The sequence below is a fragment of the Pipistrellus hanaki genome, assembly GCF_964339955.1.
Source record: "Pipistrellus hanaki genome assembly, chromosome: 1".
NCBI lineage: Eukaryota > Metazoa > Chordata > Mammalia > Chiroptera > Vespertilionidae > Pipistrellus > Pipistrellus hanaki.
Genome location: NC_140503.1, coordinates 134841088 through 134860085, shown reverse-complemented (window position 1 = coordinate 134860085; position 18998 = coordinate 134841088). Strand labels below are relative to the sequence as shown.

The following is an 18998-nucleotide window of genomic DNA, read 5'->3' as shown; positions in this document are numbered from 1 at the left end:
TCATCCAGGCAGTGGGGTCCCAGGCCCTGGGTGGAGGGGGCGGTGGGGCCAGGGGGCGGGGGGAGGGGGAAGGGTGAATGAGAGAGACCTGGAATACTCTATGCCCCCAGATTCCGTCTATTATCGTGGCCATCGGGTGCCCGGTTCCATTGCTCAGCCAGGGCAATGACTCCGCCCAGTTCCACCTGAGGACCTGAGGCTCCAGCAAGGGTGTTCCTGCCCCTGGTCCCCAAGGAGCGGCCCAGTGCCCTGCCCCGGCCTCCAGGCCGCCCTCTCCCATGCAGCTCAGGTGTAGAAAGCATTACCGGCCTCAGTGCAAAAGGTCATGGAGAAACAAAGCTCTACACACTCCTAGGGACCGGTGGAACCCTCAGGATCCCTGCCCTAAGCACATCCAGGTGTAGAAGAGCAATCTTATCCTGGAGGCCCCTCCCCATAGGGTGGGGAGTCGGACCTACCCTAGTCCCAGGTGCCCGGAGCGTTGCACAGAGCGCCCTAGACGGGGTCCTCTAGGGACTGCCCTGGGGGTGGCTCTGCCGACCCTGGGACCCTGGGGACCCCTGCCCATCTGCCTGGCTTGAGGACTGGGGACCTGCCAGGACCTCAATGCACAGCGCGAGCTCGCGCACCCAGCTTCCTAACGTCCAACTTTCCCGGGACATGTGGGCGTGTCCCCTGGTCCGGGGGGCGCGGTCCGCTACCTGGACACCTCAGAGCCCCCGACCAATCGGGGCCCCCGCCGCAGGCGCCGCCCCCACCGTTGAGATGTCTACTCGCCGGCCACCTCGGAGCTGCCAGCTAATCTGGAGCCCGCCGCAGTGGCTCACCTGCAGAGCAGCCTGGCAGCCGCAGAAGCCGCTCCGAAGGATGGAGAAGATTCCTCTTCTGGGCCTGGGCACCTGGAAGGTGAGGCGGCCTTGGGGTCCAGGAGAGGCGGCGCCTTTCCTTACCGAGGTTCGCCCTGATGCAGAGGGGACACCCGCAGGGACAACCTGGGGGACACCTGCAGCCCCCAGCCCAGCTAGTCACCTGTAACTCCCGGGGAGGCTTCCTGTGTTGGAAAGATGGAATTTGTAGATCCGCAGATGATCTGGAAATGGGGGTTGTCTCTGCTATTGCATATTGCAGCCAAATCATAATTATTCAGAAATAACTTTTGGGAAAGCCCAGAAGAAAAGATTGTCAGGCTTGGGTATAGACAGAAAGAGTCGCAGTCACCTGACTAGATCAGGGGCAACTGTTACTGGAAAGTGGTATCAAAAAGATAAAGGAATCCTGGCATTGCCACCTTGGCTTTAAACAGGAACTTTGTAACTTCCTGTCCCCTGTGTAAAACCTGATAGTGGAGCACCTTGAACTTGGGAACTTTCTCTCCTTTGGCTTTCTGACCTGCCAGTGCTTTGAGGCTTGGCACTAACTAATTTTCAAATGTGCTTTTCTTCTTCTTTTCTTTTTTTAATACAGTCTTCTTCGATTAAAAAAAAAAATGTTCCTTTAAGAAGTCACCTAGGAAATGATTAGAATAGGAATTAGAATGATCAACCCCCCATAAAACTCATCTAAGTATTATTTAAATTATTTCTTCTATCCCCTTAACCACTCTTAGAGGCCAAGGGTTTGGTTTCACTGGTGGTTCTCAGCATCTAGCCAAGGCCATGCATTTGGCAGCAGTTCAAAAAGCACTCTATCTATTTAATTGTCTTGACTTTAATTCTTTTTTAAAAATATATATTTTATTGATTTTTTACAGAGAGGAAGGGAGAGGGATAGAGAGCTAGAAACATTGATCAGCTGCCTCCTGCACACCTCCTACTGGGGATGTGCCCGCAACCAAGGTAAATGCCCTTGACTGGAATTGAACCTGGGACCTTTCAATCCGCAGACCAACGCTCTTTCCACTGAGCCAAACCGGTTTCAGCTTGACTTTAATTCTTGTATGCACTGTTTCTGCACACAGCTGGGTGCAGGAATCCACAAGTTCTCACACACAGGGTAAGGAAATGCTGTGAAAGCTGTTGGACTTTAGTGGAATAGAATTGGATTAATCCTAATCACCTTTCCCTGATCCATGCCAAGGCTTCATTTTATGTATTTTTAATCTTCTAAAATTACAAATAAGCCATTGAAATCTATTGCTCAAGAAGTGCTGCATAACAACCAACCACAAAAGCTGGGTGGCTTACAAGCACCTAATTTATCACTGGTGCAGGTGGTCAGCCGGGCAACTCCTTGGGTCTTCTTCATTCTGCAGGCAGCGCCCGGGGAAGTGACAGAGGCGGTGAAGGTGGCAATCGATGTGGGATATCGGCACTTTGACTGCGCCTACCTGTACCAAAATGAGAGTGAGGTCGGAGCCGGGATCCAGAGCAAGATCGAGGAGGGCGTGGTTCGGCGGGAGGACCTGTTCATCGTTAGTAAGGTAGGACTGTGCCCGCAGGGAGAGCAGGTGCAGGCTGCTCGGGACTTGGGTGTTGAGACCGCTGACGTAGCACGGGGATGGTTTTCCAGGCTCCCATAGAGCTGCTGACTTCATTCATACTGGGACCAGACCTGGCAAGGGCTTCTGCAGCTTTGTGCACGTGCTGGGAGTGGTGCAGGTGAAGGGGCTGGGGACAGTGTGACAGGCAGAAGGGACAATTAGAGCAAAGGCAGGAGGCATGGGGCAGTGTGGTGCTGGTGAGGGTGGGGGTGTGAGTGTTGAGACCTTTGAGAGGATTGTTGTTCCTGGACTGAGCAGTGTTGGCAGCGAATAGAAGGAACGGTGAAGCTGGTTCCGTGAACGAACCTGATTACAGAAGACCTGATCACCATTTCAGGAGTTCTCTTCTCACAGACAAAGGAACACCGCTGAAGGTTTTACCTTCTGTTGAGCAAGAGTTATTCTGAATAGAGAAGACTGTGAAGGTGAAAGCAGAGTGCCTTTAAACAGGAGGCAGAAGGCAGGAGACCTTAACGGCATTGTTGGTGGGAGGGGTGACAGCACTAGACAGATAGCAAGGACATGGCTGGGAAAGACCATCGGGAGGCGGGCCCTGTAAGAAATGCTGGTGACAGCCGAAACCGGTTTGGCTCAGTGGATAGAGCATTGGCCTGTGGACTGAAAGGTCTCAGATTCAATTCCTGTCAAAGGCATGTACCTTGGTTGCAGGCACATCCCCAGTAGGGGATGTGCAGGAGGCAGCTGATTGATGTGTCTCTCATTGATGTTTCTAACTCTCTATCCCTCTCCTTTCCTCTCTGTTAAAAATCAATAAAATATATTTTAAAAAAAGAAAAAGAAAAAGAAAAAGAAAAGAAAAGAAAATGCTGGTGACAGACCGAGAGTGGAAAATTAAAAAATCCCTTTGCTTTTGACTTTGAAGAAGAATATTAAGACCATTAGTCCAGGGGCAGTGAGTTCACATGGTGGCTGTCCTTCCCGAGCCTGGCTTAGGAACCGGCTCCCTCGTGGAAGAGGAGACAGTGGGTTTCACAATCTTCCGGGCGATTGCCACATCTAAATTTTCCGTAATTGCGCCCTCACTGATTTGGCTCAGTGGAGAGAACGTCGGCCTGTGGACCGAAGGGTCCCAGGTTCGATTCCGGTCAAGGGCATGTACCTTGGTTGTGAGCACATCTCCAGGAGGGGGTGTGCAGGAGGCAGCTAATCAATGTTTCTAACTCTATATCCCTCTCCCTTTGTCTCTGTAAAAAATCAATAAAATATATTTGAAAAATAAATGAATTTCTTTAATTGCAAGCTTTGGTGCTTTTCTGTGTTACCTGGATATAATGCTGTAACTCAAGGCCCAGGTGACCCTAGCCAAGGAACCCAAATCTCTCCTGATCCTCCAATTAGGGAGGTGGGTACCTAGGGTTCCTGTGGCTAGCCAGCAGGGAGGACGTTTGCTCCCAGATGGATCATAGCCAGCAGAGGATGTGAGCTCATTATTCCTAAAATTTAGAAAAATCTTGGAAATACATTTTTTTTTAAATCACTGATATACTCACCATCTAGAAAGTGCTATTGTTAACAATATGATGTATTCTAGTTTCTTTTTTGTAAACATACTGTACCTGTAATTTGGTTTCATATATTTTATCCTCTTTCTTTTATTTATCTCTTTTTGTTGTTGTTTTGTTTTGCTCTTGCTGCAATGGTGCCTAAATAGTATACTAAAGGAAACAATGAGGAGAAAACAAATTATAAACTTTTTACTTCACAAAGGGTGTAGATGGACATGCTAAATATAAGGCCGTGTGTGTTAACTTACTGACCTAGTGTAATCTGCAGGATAATGAGGCCCTTATAACAGAAAACCTTTAACATAGAGTCTGTTCAAGTGGGAAACTCAATATATAAATTCTTCTGATTTTTTCTCATATCTTCTCTGCCCATGGGGATGGATGGAGATATATATATATACGGTATCAGCAGTGAATCCAAATAACCAGACAGCTCTCCCACCAAATAATTTCACAGTGTTCCTCCCTCTCCCCCCACTTTCCCTGAGGAGAAATCAGGTAGGAGGAGCTGAGCTTTCCCTCCCTGTGGACGCCCTGGACCATTGGAGAATAATGTCACAGTCTGCTGTGTTTATGACCACTTGATCTTAGATGCTGTTTGTCTTCCAGATCCTGGGTTTGTGGGACCGAGGGGCAGATGTGTCAACACTGGCTCTGTGACCAATTGTCATGATTCTCCTCTCCCTTATAGCTCTGGTGTACCAGCCATAAGAAGTCCTTGGTGAGACCAGCCTGCTCCAACACTCTGAAGGCCTTGAAGTTGGAGTACTTGGACCTCTACCTCATCCACTGGCCCATGGGTTTCAAGGTACTGCCCAGGCCTGGTGAGAGCCCCCACTGGCAGCTTCTTTCCTGGTCATGCTCCAGTGGGTGGTGTAAAGAGCTGGGCCAGCAGCCAGGGCACAGAGAGTCCAGGGCTGCATCGGCCACACACACACATTCCATTATCTCTGGGCCTCCACTCAGGAGAGGCTTGGCCTCGAGGACCTCTAACCAATTATGGTTTTTGCTTCTAAGCCAGTCATTTCTTCTTCCAAGCCAACAGAGCAGTCCACTTTTTCCACAGGTCTTTAGGGGAAAACAGGTGTCCGGACAGAGGACACACTGCTACCCAAAGCTGCCGCTCATGTCATTTCCCGGGTTCCAGGGAGTTCCTTGGCCCCGTCTCCTTGTGCAGGTTATGAGCTCTTTGGAGAGTGAAGGCTGCTTTGCCATGTGGGAGACGCATGCTTATCCACCTGCAGCAGGTCCAGAGGGTTCTGGAGGGAGATTATTTCTCCATTTGGTGTTATTCTCTCCATTTGATAGTGCTCATACCCTCTCCCCTCCCCTGACACACCTTACACCCTGCTCAGATGCTTTACCAACCTCAGACACAGTTTAGTCCTGGCCAGGATGTCCCTGTGCAATGCCCCAGGCCTAGATGACCTCCTGGCTGACCCAGGGCTCAGGCACACAGGTGGCACCGCGATTCCTGAGAGAGGACGCTCTCCCTACGCTGGGGTGGATGGTGCTGCACTGGAATCTCCCACGTGTGCACCTTGTTGGAGGAGCTCATGGTGTGTGTCGAGCTGACAGGTTTCTTTTAAAGTTAATGGACAAAAAGCACTTCATTCCTAGCACAGCTTTACTCTCAGACTTTGTATTTAATTTCAATAAAGGACGTAGCAACTGCACGTTAGTCACGCCGCTAGTGGAGAACAGAAGATTCCCAGAAAGTGAAATGAGAGAGGATGATTCAGAAATGATTTTTGTCTGTAAAATCTGTCTGTGCACCCAGAAAGCAATGGGTAGGTGATGTCAGTAGCTGTGTCACACGTACTGTCAGCGGTCCGTGCTCTTTTAGCATTGAGCCGACACTTTTTCAGGTACCTGACAGGCATTGTTCATTAATCCTCACAACAATTATGTGAGGCAGGTACTGTTAACACCCCCATTGCACAGAGGATACCATTGAGGCACAGTAAGACTTAGTGTCTTTATTGGGGCCCAGAAGCAGATGCTCAGGCAGTCATGGGTTACTGTGCCTCACCCTCACCTTCTAGCAGATCTCTGACTGGCTCCTGGTGGTCAGCAGCCCTCAAGGACAAGGCCAGGTAGCACTTGTACATAGAGGTCTGGACATACGTCAACATGGGAGGATGCATTGACATGAGACATTTAGTTTCTTCATCATGAAAATTCCTAAAAAATGTGCATCAAGCTGCAATTTTAGACATTGTTCCCACCATTGCTTAAGAGAATTTTTGAAGCCCCTTGTATTCTGGCTTCAATATCTCTCACCATGATATAAATTCTAAGAAAAGCAGAGAAGAGCCTCAGAGTGGCTCTTCTTAGGAGAAAGTTGACTGAGCTCTTAGGATAAGAAGGCAAGACCCCTGCCCTCCTTTTTACCTGAAATTGCTAAACAATGTTCTGACAACGGACAAGGATCCTAGGTCCTTCTTTTCTGACATGTGAGAGGTGGGCGGTGAACTTCCAGGCTGTTGGGAACTTTGCTGGCCACCGAGCCACCCAACCCCCTGTCTTATGAAGGTGGAGATAGGGCATGGAGAAGGGAAGTCACCTGGTGAGGACTGTGCTCAGACCCAGACCTTCTGGCCTAGCATTCTTTCCCCATGTCTTGATTCTCCCTCCATCCAGTCTCCTGTTTAGAGGGTGACTACCAATAAGCCCCCACTAAGCTCCTGTCTTCTTGTTCTGACAGCCCGGAGGGAAAGAGCTGCCCCTGGACCGCAATGGCATGGCGATTCCCAGTGACACTGATTACCTAGACACCTGGGAGGTAAGCTGAGCTGGCCAGCCGCATCTTTCTCCTACTGATGGGCCTCAAATGGGAAGCCGGGGATCCTGAGCTCCTTGCGTTCAGAGATACCAGGTGGTCGCCTCACAAGGCAGGTGTGCAGCACGAAGGGACGCCTGTCTGTGGGACTCAGAGCCCAGTTTCCTCTTGTTCATCTCTCTGAAATGTGTATTTTAAGGATAACTGACCCAGACCTCCCTTATTCTTAAATGTTTATTTTTGTATTGAAAAACATCACATGTTCACTACAGAAACTACAGAAGAGTATAAAAAGAAAATAAAGAGTCCATTTTCCATGGCCACTTTATAATTCCTTTAGCTCTTTTGTAAGCATTTCAGAATGAAAACTTGGACAGATGGTGACATTGGGGTGTATCTTGGAGATGCATGGAGGAAGGGACCACATTTCTAACCTGCTGCCAGTGCCTGCACAGGAAGGGATGAGGCCTGAAGTAGAATGTTGAGCATGGGAGTCAGGGAAAGTGGCAGGTGTGAGGTGTGGCAGTGAATTGACGGTGTGGCAGAAGGAGAGGAGGTTCCTGCTGACTCTGCTCACCAGGTGCCTATAATCTTACAAGTCAACATAAGGGTGAGTGTGAGGCATGGGAAGAAAGCAGGTTCACAATGGAACTTGCTGAGTTTAGGGAGATGAGACGCTGGAGCCACTGGTGTGAGATGGACAGGTTCAGGGGTGGGAGTGCCTGAGGTCATCCAGGCAGAGGGAGGAGAGGAGCACAGTCAGGGAGGAGCTCCCAGGTCAGGCTATTCTCGAAATGGGCGAATCGACCTCACTTCACAGAGGTTAACTGAGGTGTCTGATCTGTCGGGAACAGTGCCCGGGGAGCTGCAATCCTTTGGTCACAGGGTCACAGACACTGCCTCTCCTGAAAGGCATGGCTGCAACTCTGGGCTGTTTGTAGCATGAGTGAGGTCAGGGTGACCATGCAGTGCACCCTGACATTGGCCACCAGCCCTGTGGCCATCAGCCCTACGGCCACCAGGACTCATGCTGACTACTTAGCCTGGCACCAGGCCATGCTCTTCCTGAATCTGAGAGCTAGTCTGGCTTGCTGGCCAATGGACAGCACAGAGTAGGGATTCTGCTCTCAAGGCCCTTACAAGGTAAAAGGTGGTGAGTTAGAATGATGGTGCATAATCATGCCGAGGAAGATGGTCATTTGGGTAGAAACTGGGTGAGCAGATACAGACCGCAGTGGACATCCTTGCTGATATCCTATCAACAGACATTCAGAGTAACAGAAATAACAGGTACATGTGCTGAGTGTGAACTAAATGTCCTGTGTTCCTTATTTGATGTAATCCTTAGCCCTGGTAAGGTTGTAACCCACTTGGCAGATGAGAAAATTGAGGCTTAGTGAGGAAATATAATGATGAAATGGGGGGAAACTTCAAGTACAGAAATGCTTATAACACATGAAATCAAATATTTTAAGACATTTTAAGATTTTTGGCAGAGCCAGTTTTAGGATACTGTGTGAAGGATTGGGGATCTCAGATTATTAGTGGAGTAGACAGAGCCCATGCACCCAAAACAATTACATTGTTCTCTCCAGGCCATGGAGGACCTGGTGGTTGCAGGGCTGGTGAAAGCCATTGGGGTGTCCAACTTCAACCACGAGCAGCTGGAGAGGCTTCTGAATAAGCCCAACTTGAGATTCAAGCCATTGACTAACCAGGTGAGTGTGGATGGCTAAGCTGCTTGAAAGAATGGAGTCAGCTTTTCATCTGTTGCCTCCACATGGTTACACTGGAGCATGAAGTAGGCATTTTCTCCTGAGGCTGTAAAAAGTCATGACTATGGCGCTAGTCATTTTGCCTCAGTGGATAAAGCAGGGTCTCGGGTTTGATTCCAGTCAAGGACATATACCTTGGTTGCAGGTTTCTGGTCCTGGTCAAGGTGCGTGCAGGAGGCAACCAATCAATGTGTCTTTCTCACATTGATGTCTCTCCCTCTCCCTTGCATTCTCTCTAAAAATCAATGGAAAACTATCCTCCAATGAGGATTAACAACAATGAAGAAAGGCATGACCATGGAACAGTTGGGCAAATGGCAGTTGTATAGGCAAGACCCTTTTAAAAGGCTCATCAGGTGAGGTGGAGTCCTTGGAAGGCAGGGTTTTCACTTCAGCTATGGAGTGGTCACCAGGTATGCTCAGAAGTGGCAAAGGGTACAGTCAGTCCTGATGCCTCATTAATGATGGTCAGAGGTGGTACTGGCTTCCTGGGGCCTCACCAGGGACCCTCCCTCTGCAAGATCACAGCCTCTATAAGACTTTAATGATGAGAAATGACTTGTGAGGAAAGGGTTACAGTGTTTTCTAGACTAGCTGCCTTCCTATGTAAAAAGGGGCCCTTATTTTACTTAAACTTGTATTAACATGTTGTGTACCGTACATGCAAAAAAGTGCACACATAAGAATGGAGCTTGATAAGTTCTCAGAACTGGACCTCACTCTGGACCAGCCCCCAGAGCAGGGGTGGGGGACTTCTGGTCCGCAGGCCATATAAGACCTGTGGAATCATTTGGTCTGGCCCTGCCAAGGCATGAGGGGTGAGTTAATTAAATGTTTGATTAAATTCATCAGGTTAATTTTTAAATAGATCATTTTGTATGGCCCTCGAATAAATATCCAAGTGGCCCTTGGCAGAACAAAGGTTCCCAACCCTGACCCAGAGGAAGAAACAACTAAGAGCCCCTGCCCTGCTGCTTTCTAGTCCCCACTGCTTGCCAAGGGCAGCTACTGTTCCAAGTTCTGACAGCACAGATTGGCCTTTGGGCTTTACATAGAGAACTAGAGGCCTGGTGCACAAAATTCGTGCATGGGGGCAGGGGTGTCCTTCAGCCCAGCCTGCACCCTCTTGAATCTGGGACCCCTTCAAGGATGTCGGACCACCCATTTAGGCCCAATACTACTGGGATTGGGCCTAAACAGGCAGTTGGACATTTCTCTCACAATCCAGGACTGCTAGCTCCCAACTGCCCTCCTCTGCTGGCCCAGTCACCCCTAACTGCTCTCCCTACTAGCCTGATTGCCCCCAACTGCCCTCCCTTGCAGGCCTGGTTCCTCCCAACTGCTCTCCCCTGCAGGCATGCACCCCCATCTGTCCTCCCCTGCAGGCCAATCCCCCCCCCCCCATATGCCTTGGTCCCCTCTCCAACTGCCCTCCCCTGCAGGCCTGGTACCCCCTGCCAATTGACCTCCACTACAGACCTAGTCCCCATCCCCCAATTGCCCTCCACTGCAGGCCTAGTCCCACCCCCAACTGCCCTCTCCTGCAGGTCTGGGTCCCCCCAACTGCTCTCCCCTGCAGGCCTGCCCCCCCCCCAATTTCCCTCCTCTGCTGACCTGGTCTCCCCCAACAGGCCTGCCCCCCCAATTGTCCTCCTCTGGTGACCTGGTCTCCTCCTCTGCTTGCCCAGTCACCCCTAACTGCCCTCCCTTCTTGCCTGATCACCCACTACTGCTCTTCCCTGCAGGCCTGGGTCCCCCCCAACTGCCCTCCCTTGCTGGCCTGGTCTCCCCCAACTGCCCTCCTCTGTTGGCCTGGTCACCCCTAACTGCCCACAATTGCCTTCCCCTGCAAGCCATCTTGTGGTGGCTATCTTGTGTCCACGTGGGGGCAGCCATCTTGTGTCTTGGTGTGATGGTCAGTCTGCATGTTACTCTTTTATTAGACAGGATGTGATGCGCAATGGGCTTTCCTTACTCAGCATTGTATGTCAGGTCCTCCTGTATCCAGGTGTGATTTGCCCATCCTTGTTTCCCTGTGGTATTCCATCCCGTGACTATCCTCTCAGTTGGCAATGGGTACATGGGTAGTTTCCAGTGTAGGGGTATTAATAATAGAACAGTATGCTCTATTCTATTCTTTTTATAAATAAACTTTTTCAATGGAGGTATAACACAAGTACAGAAGAGTGCACGATCTTAAAGGACACCGCTCAGTGAATTTCCACAAGGGACCAGACTCAAGTCTTCAGTACCCAGGGCAAGAGCTGGAAGTCCTCTGCCTTCTGGAAGCTCTTCTGGTCACCTCCCATGAGGAGTGGCTGGTGTCCCAGCCTGCAGCCTTGCTGAGCTCCCCTGCTTTAAAACCTCACATTCAGTTCTGTGTCGACTTTTGTTGAGTGGCACTTTAAATCATGGGGAGAGGTGTGGCCTGGTCTGTGGGGTGAGGAGGGGCTGCAGGGTCTGTTTCCTAAATACGATGGGGGAACCCTTTGGGAAGGCACCCTCAGAGGAGTTCTCAGAGAGCCAGTGGCTTATCTTTGGGGTCCCTGTCAGCTCTGCCTGTGGGTCCTGACAGCTCAGCTGGAAACCAGCGAGGGCACTGTCCCTGGTTCTGAATTCACTTCTGCCAGTGAATCTGATCAGCTTTCTACCTGGAATCATACATGAATATGTAGAGTGGGGAGGAGACAGGAATCTGCTCCTGATCTTCTTACACCATCCCTTGGAATCAACTGTAGCACGTGTTTGTCACACATAACCCCCACAGCTTCCTTCATTTACTCAACACTTTCTGAGCTTTGTTCTATGCCTAGCTTATTCCAGAAATCAGGGGCATGTCTTGAACAAAAGAAAATCAGACTCAGAACCCTGCCTTCATGGAGCTTATGCCCTAGAGGCAATAATAGACAGTTGCAAAGAATGACAGCACATAAAATGTCAGCTAATGATCCATGCTACCGTGCAAGGTAAAGGCGAGGAGAGGTAGGAGGCTGCACTTTTACCTCAAGCGGTCAGTGAGAGCCTTGCTGAGCAGGGATTCTTGAGCATTCAGATGGGAAAGGTGTTCTTGGGCTTGCTTACAGTAGATAGCCTCTCGGAGACCCTTCAGCTCAGCCTGGTACTTCCCAAGCATGGCCACGCGAATCTGGAGGTGGGCCATGTAGCTCATCAGTGATGGAGCCAGGGCATTGATGTGGATCCTCTTTTATAGTGCCCTGTTAGTCACAATGGTCTCTGGTCAGCTGTGATTCTCTTTGTAGGTTGAGTGCCACCCATATCTTGCTCAGAAGAAACTGATCAGCTTCTGCCAGTCCAGAGATGTGTCCGTGACTGCCTACCAGCCCCTCGGGGGTTCCAGGTAGGAGTTTGTGGCCGGGAATGGATGCATGCCTCAGTTTCATTTACAGGGTAAGGTTTAAGGAAGGTTTAGGCAGGCTGTGGACACCACAGGGCTTCAGCAGGTAGGACTGCCAGCACCCTGGCCTAGGTGGGCTGGGCTGAGAGAGGAGCTGGTTCACATAGGACAGTAGTCATCTTCAGTGGCTGCCTCCAGAAGGGCAGTGATGTTTAAGGGACATAACGAGCAGGAAGCAACCTCTCTGCTGAGCTCTTTCCTGGTACCTCCCATGCTGTGCCAGACCTCTCTAGGGACAGGTCACAGACATCTTGATCTCTACGGAATCATCTTCCCAGAACCCGAACTGTGTGCTGTGCCCCCTACATCAGCGGATGAGCCACCACCCACTGGCCACGTGGGCCAGAAATGTATTCCTTTTTGATCTCTCCTCATACCCCCAATCCAACCTGACAGCAAGGTGCACTTGTTATTTTGCCAGGAAACTTGGATTCTATCTCTGTTCTCACATAATGCTGTCATTAAGTATGAATTCTCTCCCATGATTACAGCAGCCTGTTAACACCTCCCAGGTTTGCCTGGTTCTCATCCACTATCCACACAACAGCTGAAGGGAGCCATCTCATTGTGACTGTGTCATTCTGCTTACATATTCTTCAATTCCTGGTCTGGCTCCTGCCTATTTCTACCTATTTCTGCACCATGCTATGAGCCAACCATCTGAAACTATTTGGAGCTCCTGCTTTCTAGTCTCTGTGCTTTTGCAAATACAGTTCTCTTTACCTGAAAATCTTATCTTTTTTTCTTAACCTGGCTTACTCCAATTTCTAATATAAGGCTCAGTTCAACACCACCTCCTTCAGGAAGCCCTCCCGATTTCTCCTTATTTGTGTTGCCCTTATTTGTGTTGCATCCTCAGCCCTTATCACACTATCTTGTCATTATTTTCTTCTCATTTTCTTCTACTTGTAAGAACTATTTGAGTTGTGGGTACTGCATCTAAGTAATAACTCTCATACCAGCCCCTAGCTCAGTATTAGTGGTCCAGGAAAGGCTGAGATTATTGGACTGTTATTGCCTGTGTGTTTCCCAGGTCAAGTGGGACAGATGTGCATGAAATTGGTAGAGTGAGGGAGTTCCTTAGTGTCTGGGTTGTATTCACAGCTGAGCTTGGGGTGGAGGAAGCCAGTGAGGGAGTGGGTGGTGGGAGCCGCGTGAGAGAAGGGAGGTGACCAATGTCCCACAGCCAAGAGGGGTGGATTCTGTTTGGTCCCTTCATAGACATTGAGGATGGTTTTCATCTCAGTAACTGCTTGAAACACAGTAACTACTTTAAAAACGTTCACTAAGAACAATAGCTCTCCAAGGGCCGAGGGCCTGGCAGCTTGACATCATGGAAGGTCAGACCCAGGGTCAGTCTTCACAGTCTCTGCATAAAGGCTGCACAGGCCCACTGTTTCAGCTTTCTCTTGGGGTTAGAGGTGAACTTTTCTGAGATGCTATCCATTATCGATTCATGCTGATGGTGCTGTAGACAATACTCTAAGTCCTACCGAAGAGGTCAGAAGTCCCAGGGGCACAGCACTGCGGAGAGCCTGTGCTTCAGACACTCCGATGTTGCTACCCGGGTCTTCAGACAAAGCACTGAAAAGATGTGAAGGCCAAGTGTCCAGCTGCATCCTCCCAAATGTCAGCCGTGGCTATCACTAGACGGTGGATTTGGTGACAAGCTTTTCTGCACCGTTTAGATTTTCCACACTGAGCATGTATCATGATCAGACAAAAGTAGATCTAGAGTTTCCATTTTGGAGAAAGTCTTGTTTTCAAAGAAGGAGGTGCACAGATTTGGTCTTGCAACCCCTGCAATGTTCTCCTTAGTGGAGGTGTGGACCTGATGGACAACCCCGTAATCCAGTCCATTGCACAGAAGCACCAGAAGACCGCAGCTCAGGTAAGTGGGTACCTTCTGGGCTGGGCGGGCTTCTTTCTGCTCACTGCAGGAGCCATGTATGGGCATGGGCGGATGCCTTGCTGTGGCCCAGCAGGTGACTAATAGAACTGTTCAGTGTTCATCAGCCCCTTAAGGATGCTGTGGTTCCATTCATTCAGGCCCCAAGATCAATTCTCTACATGCCATGGTCCCAGGCTTCCTCCCGCGGCCCACCAGTTGAGTGGACCCCAAAGAAGTTTATGACTCTCTTCCTTGTTCTAATGTCCAGCGGTTCATGGGACTGGACATGATAGCGAACTCTGTTATGGCACTGGCATGTCCTCTGAGCTCCTGGGGCCAGCGGCCATCCCTTCAGACATTCTATGGGACAGTGCAGAAATGCCACTATAGTGCCTACTGCCCGGGTCACTGGGCTTCCCGGCAGTGAAACATGACCCAGAAGGGAAGCGGTTGGCTTCTGACTCTGCTCAATTCCCTTCGTCTCATACTATGCGTTTTCCCCAGCAGATTTTGATCCGGTTTCAGATCCAGAGGAATGTGATCGCCATCCCCAAATCCGTCAACCCGAAGCGGATTCTTGAGAATATCCAGGGAGGTGTTCTCCTTCTTTGACATCAGTGGGTTTGGGGAACTGTATGAGCTAGGCAGCTACACACTGCAGCAAGCAGGCCAACCTGCGAGGCCCTGACACAGCAGAGGGGCAGGGAAGCACAGGCCACGCCCAGTGGATACAGAGCTTCCCCTGGCAGACACACACCTGGGGGATGTAGACAAGATTAAATGGGGAAGGACTGATGGTGAGGGACCAGGGCGCCAGCCAGGCCACCTACCATCCAGCGCCTGCTCTGTGCCCAGCACCACTCACTAGTGCTGGCCCATGGCTGCCCATCCTGATGAGAGGGACCCTTCCAGACTGTTTGTTTCTTCCCTTAACCCACATTGCCCAGGGCCAGCTCCCCCGCCAGGCAAAACTGCTAACAGGGAGCCCATGATTTCTGCTAGGCAACCGTGGAGGATCTCCGGTGGGCAGGGATTGGTCGGGGCCTGTCCCCTCCTGAGTGAAGATGGACTGTTTCCTGGTCCTTAGCGGCGGCTCAGGGCTGGCTCTCCCATGTGAAAAGCTGTGGTTGCAGGAGCAGGTCACAGTCCTCAGGCCTGTTAGGGGCCAAGTAAGGGGGCAGCTTAGAATACATTTTAGAAGGAACAGAAAGTCTGTACTCAAAAGTACACGGTGTTACTATAAATATTTCTCTTTTTTCCGCATCCAGCGCGGCTAGAGAGAGCAGTCCTGTTCCTGAGTAGGGGCTTCTGGGGATTGAGAAAATGAAAGAGACAGACACGGAGGTAGAAGGAAAAAGCTGGGGCCAGGTGGGACAGCTGTCCTCTGATGGAGAGGCAGTGACCCAGAACCATATGAGTTTATTTTATAGTCTGATTATAACAAGATTAACATGTATACAAATGTTCTTGTTTTGGCAACACTTGCTGAACCTCCCACAGCCCATTAGCTACCTAGGAAGGAACTAGGGAGGGCTACCAGGTCAGGTTTAACAATGGAGGCCAGCTCTGCCCTCCGGCTGGGACTTGTTTGTGGCCCTGCCACAGGTCAGCCCGAGGCTTCACCCTAGAGCCTCCCTACCTGTTACGACTATTATTAGAGTTAATGCTCTGTGGCCCAGACTCCCCTCACTGCTGGGGCCTGTGGAACACATGTTTGTGTTTTGGATTTGTGGTGTTTTGTTTTTGTGTGTTTTTTGAGCACTGGGAAAAATCCTTCACTGCACCCTTTGACTGTCCTGGTGTGCTCCTCACTTCTGTGGGACGAGCCCAGCACAGATCTCATCTTTCCAAGGGTCCCTGCTGCAGCCCAAATGGCCCAAGTCTCAGTGCATCCTGGGAACTGAGGCTGAGGACCAGGGAACGTGCCAGGTGCCACATGAAGTGTTTCTTTCACATCCTAGTGTCCCCCACAGGCCCAGCACAGTGCTCAGCAGGTGATACGTGCTCGGTTAGGTGTTCACTGAACTGACTTTCCCATGAACGTTTTATTTTGGTTCCAGGTGTTTGATTTTGAGTTACCAGAAGAGGATATGGACGCCCTTTTGAGCCTGGACAAGAACTTCCGACTGACCAAATTCTCCACGTAAGAACAGCTCCTTCACTACTCTGGAAATAGGGGAATAGATTATTCAGATTGAGCTTTTGGTTCCTGGATGGATATTTATTGTATGTTTTAGGTTATTAAATGATCTCAGAATTCTTTCCTATTTGGGAATGGGCCGGTGAGGGAACCCAAAGATGAATTTTAGACACTAGAGAGTATAAAAATATAGAATTTTGTCATTTAAAAATGTTTCTCTTAAAAATTGTAATCCCTCTTTGTTTTTGTCTTTGACTTGTTCCCCGGTTTCCAGAGCTGTAAGCCACAAGGACTATCCTTTCCACATAGAGTACTGAGCCTGCTCCTGCTCCCCTCCCTCCCGCCCAACAAATCTAGGGCTGAAGGGCTCCCGCCCAGCAGCACAGGGCTCTGCCTCAAAGGCACAGACAGCCTGGCCAGGGACGGGAGGGACAGAGGCTAAGCTCCCTAAGAAATCATCAGACTCGGTGAGAATGAAGGAGGAAGCATCTGAGAGTGTGCTGCCCACGGAGTACTGGGAGACCAGCATGAAGAACCTCTACAGCTGTGACTCAGCTTCAATGAGCCCCTCCTCTCTGCCGCCCCCCCCCCCCCCCCCGATGATTTTATAGCAAAACCCTTACCTTCACATCTGGAAAGGAAGACTGAGTGAAAGTGGTGAGCTGTCTTAGTTCAACGAAGGCCTTCTTTTTCTTACTTACAATCTAAATTTTAGTATTAAAACACTAATGTTTGAGAAAGTTTCCTGGGAAATCAGATTTGACCAGGCATAAATAAACCTGTGAAAACAAACCAGAGATGGATGTGGTCATTTCCCCTCATGGCCTCAGTGTTCAGTCTAAGACAGTGGAGTGGATCTGGGGCAGGAGTACTACCCCTTAGGAAAAAACAGGGTGGGTACCCACGCAGGGCAGTGTGTGACTCCTGCCCCCTGCACGTTCCTTCCAGTTTGGCCCAGGAGCTCCAGCCTACTGGGACTTGCTACCAGGGCTTCTGGATGCATCTCCACCACACACCCTGCCCAGCTCCGAGCCCCGCTCCCACACACATCTCCAAGGATGGAACGTACTTGACGCACTGGGCATTTCCACCTTCCCCAAAGACTGTGCCTCCACAGGAGTTAGTTACTCCTGGTTGTTACCCCAGACACCCTCACCTCAGGCTACCATCCACGCCCAGTGCCGGGCTTCCTCGCCCAGTGGTGAAGCTGTCTGTTTGGAGGCCAACCAGTCACACACTTGACATGTTTTCTGCCCGTTTCTCATGGGATCTTCCCCATTTGTGAGGTCCTCCTTCCTGCTGTTTTGAGTGCTCTCAGTGCACCACCCATACCCCCTTGATGTTCAAGCCTCAGTGCTTAGTCAGGGAGCTGACATGTGGCCCTGAACCCCCAGCCTCTGGCAGGAGCAGGAGAGGAGCTTGTCCGTATCTGCTCCCGAGGCCAACTAGCCAGAGAGGGTCCAGGGCCCAAGTCCCAGGAATCTCCCACCCACATGGCCTGGGTGTGATGCACCCAGTGGGGTGGAGACACACTTCCTCCCACAGGCAGAGGGTGGTCACGAGTGCCAGGAACAGGGACGGTCGGCATGTGCCCCAGACTCTAATGTGCAAAGTTGCAGTCTCCTGGCTCTTCCCGTGTGACCTGTGGCATAAGCAGCAGAGACTGGCCTTGGCCTATCTGGTCCAACCAAGCCATGGGTGTCCTCAAGCCCTGAAGGTGTGGCCCGCAAGTCCTGCCTGTGCTTTCACTCTGCTTGTCTGTTTGGGGCCTTGGGTTCTCCTGTTGGGCTCATGGGAAAAGGGGACCCACCCAGACCCCTCTCCTTTTACTGGGTGGGGGCATAGACACAGTCTAGGAGTCTCTGTTTGGTTTCCAGTTGATGCATGACACCCAGAGGACATAAAAAACATCAGTGATGGGAAAACAAGCTTTCTCTACTGCAGTGTCAAGGACAAAGTCTGTGGTCTTCCCTTCTTTGGGTCCTGAAGTGTGTGGCTGCAGAGGCGAGGGTGGCTCTGCTGTGAGTCTGGGTCTTTGTTCCTGAGAGACAGAACCCGTGACTCAGCCCATCCTCAGGCACAGCAGGTTCTCATTACCCGTGGTATAAGCAGTTAGACAGACATGAGCAGAGTGAGGACTATGGGCCAGGTACAGAAACTCACCAGGGCAGAAAGCCCCGGATCCCTAGCAAGGGGCAATACCAGAAAAACAAGGACCTTGTCCCCAGGGTAACTTTTCCGCCCCTAGCATATTGCTGGTCATACAGTTTGGAAGCCCTGACCTTTCCCTCCCTAAAGATAACATCTAGGCCTCAGTTGTATTTCAGCTCCCAGCCCAGAAAAGCAACAAAACCAGACAGTGACACTGTGGCTGTGGCTGACTGAGGACCAGCTGTATTGACTAATGATCCCTGCCTTGGTGCTGACCAATGAGTGGAGACCATGACCCTGAAAGAGCACACTTGGAAAGCTGATGCATATTCTATTGAGACGTTCCCCTGAAACCTGCCCTAAGATTTCCACTTGCAAGAGAGAGAGACAGAGAGAGAGAAATATGCTCAACACAAAGGACCGAGGAGGAGCCCTTCCCCAGGCGAGCATGCGGATACCATTTCCTTTCCACTTCTTTCCTCTAAGGGATCCCAGGAGACTTGTCACCCAAGGGAGCAATGGGCAGGGGCATCTCCTCCTGGGCTAACCTCCTGAACCTGTCTCCCAGACCCCCTTTTCTCTGACTCCCTGGTGAGCCAAAGCAGCCAAGCCTAGGCTCTCCTGTTTGCCCTTCTGTGTTTCATTGTCCTATGTATATTTTTGCTGCAGCCAGTAAATTCTTACATACTTTGCTACACGTTGTCTCTTTATTGAAATAGCTCCTTCAAGAAGACAAGTTTTGTCGCCTCACCAGTAACACTCACAGTGGTTGTGTTTTACAAAGTCACCGCAAACACAGAACTCGCAGGCTCTGAACTACTGCTTTGAGCCTCTGGTCA

The 18998-nt window shown here is 50.4% G+C and overlaps 1 protein-coding gene across 2 annotated transcripts; it reads left to right on the top strand.

Annotated features, from left to right (window-relative positions):
* The first annotated feature begins 746 nt into the window (after positions 1 to 746).
* Positions 747 to 16800, top strand: AKR1E2 (aldo-keto reductase family 1 member E2). 2 transcript variants are annotated; one of them, XM_084889349.1, is made up of 10 exons: positions 747 to 906; positions 2252 to 2419; positions 4697 to 4813; positions 6713 to 6790; positions 8383 to 8505; positions 11823 to 11920; positions 13796 to 13868; positions 14376 to 14460; positions 15930 to 16011; positions 16283 to 16800. In XM_084889349.1, the coding sequence occupies exons 1-10, from the start codon at positions 766 to 768 to the stop codon at positions 16323 to 16325; spliced, it is 1008 nt and encodes a 335-aa protein (XP_084745475.1). In that variant the 5' UTR covers positions 747 to 765; the 3' UTR covers positions 16326 to 16800. The 2 variants fall into 2 exon arrangements, with proteins under 2 accessions (XP_084745475.1, XP_084745474.1); XM_084889348.1 differs by having other exon boundaries at positions 763 to 906; positions 14373 to 14460.
* The last annotated feature ends 2198 nt before the right edge of the window (positions 16801 to 18998 follow it).